This window comes from Stegastes partitus, unplaced genomic scaffold, assembly GCF_000690725.1.
Source record: "Stegastes partitus isolate 25-593 unplaced genomic scaffold, Stegastes_partitus-1.0.2 Scaffold51, whole genome shotgun sequence".
Lineage (NCBI taxonomy): Eukaryota > Metazoa > Chordata > Actinopteri > Pomacentridae > Stegastes > Stegastes partitus.
Window position 1 is genome coordinate 186,003 of NW_007577782.1, and position 2,892 is coordinate 188,894.

The 2,892-nt window shown below is 39.8% G+C and overlaps 1 protein-coding gene across 1 annotated transcript; it reads right to left on the reverse strand.

Moving 5' to 3' along the window:
• Window positions 1-234: 234 nt before the first annotated feature.
• Window positions 235-2,335, reverse strand: LOC103376566 (insulin-like growth factor-binding protein 3). Its single transcript, XM_008306966.1, has 4 exons — window positions 1,855-2,335; window positions 1,475-1,503; window positions 1,265-1,384; window positions 235-1,149 (listed from the first exon to the last, which is right to left on the reverse strand). Exons 1-4 carry the CDS (start codon window positions 2,177-2,179, stop codon window positions 1,045-1,047), a joined length of 579 nt encoding a protein of 192 aa, XP_008305188.1. The 5' UTR covers window positions 2,180-2,335; the 3' UTR covers window positions 235-1,044.
• Window positions 2,336-2,892: the final 557 nt, after the last annotated feature.

A 2,892-nucleotide genomic window follows, 5' to 3' on the forward strand; every position in this document is an offset into this window, starting at 1 on the left:
CGGCAACACTGAGACTGTATAACCTTTCATGCAAACCTAATGAAGAGATTACAAGCAAGTGTGATACTGGATGTTGTTGATTTCTTCTTCTTCAAAAGCCCAGATGGACTTTTTTTCTTCTTTTTTTTTCATTTTTCAATTTTTTCCCACATTCCACTTAGTTATTGGATCCTGAAGAAAAACTATTTCATCTTGCCTGTACAACTGTGTATGGACAGCAAAATGACAATAAACTTGATTTGATTTGATTTATTATAACAGCCCATACAATCCACAAAAAATAAGTCCCTCAAGGACATTTTTGTAATACTGTACATCAGCATCAGTCTTGAAAAGTAATAATGCCCCCAAATTCTTTAAAACCATAAAGTTTTCAGGCACTTAAAATGTCCGAAAAGACACTAGTGTCTGCTTCTATGGGTAATCACTAAAGGTACCATTAATATTAACATAAATAGAATGTCATATTTAAAGTAGTATAAATAGGATTACATGAGATTGTGTACAGCAAATACAGTAACAGTTACAGTGTTTTCAAAGTAAAAAACAAACAAAAAAATACAGAAAATATATAAATACAATACATTGACAACACACAAAAACAAATAAGCAAACATAAACTGAAAAATGATCATGTTTCAAATTCAGATTATGATATGTGGTTGGTGACATGAGAAAAGATGAACATTTGCAGCCCAAACTTTATAGTTTCTACGAGTTAAAGCAGTGATATATTGTTGGGTAACAGAAATTACAGTCTACTACAGATCGACCTAACTGATTTTCTTGCTAAAATGTGGCTGGATAATTTCACATGTTGATATACATATTACATAATATAACTAAGTTTACATACGTTCAGTAGAGGGCGCAAGGAGACAAAGTTTCACCTGGACGTGAAGCAGCTTGTCAGTGGTGGAGAGCTGCTTCTAGCTGATGGAGAATGGACATATGAGACACTGTGTTCAGTTCCTTTAGACTCTGTTTGGTGCTCCTTCATCTTAATCCTAATTGGTACTGAAGCTTCAGCCTCCTTCATGCATTTTAACAAGTCAGACTGCCCTTCTGTTTGGTGTTTAAAGAGACCGGCATGCCGTTCTCGTCCACGCACCAACACTTTCCACGCTGCTTACCCCGAGATGACCAACACTGCACAAACAGAGCAAACAGACCACGTAGTGAAGCTCTAATCTGGAGCTGCAAATACATGTAGTCTCTCTTGTTCAAATAATTTCAACAACATCCTAGAAATTTGCAAACTCACCTGCTTCTTTCTGAAGAAACCGCGCTTGTCACAGTTGGGCATGTAGATATCGTGATGTGACTTAAATAAATGGGCATCAAGACCTTTGATGAGGGTGGTCAGCAGCTTACGACATGGAGCCTGTAGGACAGAAGAGACAGAGTTAATACACAGATGTAGTCTGTGTAAGGCAGTGATGTACTTTTTCACTGACGGAAATGAAGATTTTACCTCATCTGGATCCTCAGTAGGAGTTGGGGCTAAAATCAGATAAAGACAAAAACATTTAGCTGTGATCACTTGTTTCTTTGAGAACTCTTGTTTAAATGCAACAGCTTTAATTTAATTTTACTGAGAAGGTACAAAAACTAATCTTAAGGGTTATTTTGTGATGTGGTTTGCTCTAAATTGACTGAAAGCAATGACAGATTGATAGTAAAACCCATCTTTTAAACTAAAATATTCAAACCCTGTTGATAATGGAGAAATAATAAGCAAATGTAAAAGTCCACTGTGAATCCTGAAATACCATACACTCAAAGTCATAATGATTCTGTCCCATTCATTCACTCACACCATCTTCCAGGCACAAAGAGTTACATGAACCTTACCAGCTATGTGGACCTGTTCAGTCGGGCTGACACTGCTGGCGTTGCTGCAGACTCCTCTCCCTTCCAGCAGTGCACGGAGGGGCCTCGGCTCATCATCTGGAGGTGCACACCGCAGACCGGAGGCACAGCTCAGAGTGTAGACGCCACACGCCTCCCCAACAGCCAGAACTGTGGCGTTTGAATCTACTGACGGCTGAGTCTGTGAGTGCTTTCCTTTACAGGTGGGACATCCTCTGGATGGTGTGGTCAGTGGGCTTGACAGAGCCATCTGCAGTAGGAGCAGCACCATGATGTTTGAATAGAGAAACATCTTGTACAAAAACATCTCCACTGGTCCAGTCTTTTAGCACAGGCTTGTTCAACGTTTTCTATGAGGATTTCCTTTTCTAACTCTGTCCCCACTGTTGCATTTTTAAAATGTAGCTCCTCAGACAAAATTCTCTCTCTCTAGTCAAAGGTGGGTAAAATTCCCTCAAGCCAAGTCAAAGTGATAATGACGCTGACAGACGCCACTGGCAGCGGCTTTTAAAGAGCCTAAACCAGTGAGGAAAGGTATGGGAGGGTACGTGATGGAGAATGTTAGCTTTCCCTCTCATTTCCACACAGCTGCGCACACCCCGTTTGACTTGTCTCTGACTGTCTGACACATACACATACTCACGCATGCTCATACCATTTGTTGTCTGTCATCCTGCAGGATAGCAATGTTTTCTGCACTGACTTAAATTGCAATTGCTGTGTTTGCTACTCCGCTGCTCTGCCTTTTCCCCACTTACAGTCATTCACAGAGGTGATGCCTTAATGTGGCCGACCAATCATGACCCTGCAAACTGAAAAACCACACAAAAACAAAAACGCTGTCCTTGTGAAGTGAATATCAACTTGACAACATCTGTCTGTTCTAAAAGTATTAGAGTTGCTTATATAATCAGGTACAATTAGCTGAATGACCCTGAAATATGAAGAAGTATGCAGAAATTCAGAAAGTACATTTATTCAAGTACCATTAACTGCTACTTGATTCTACTCTGCTACTTT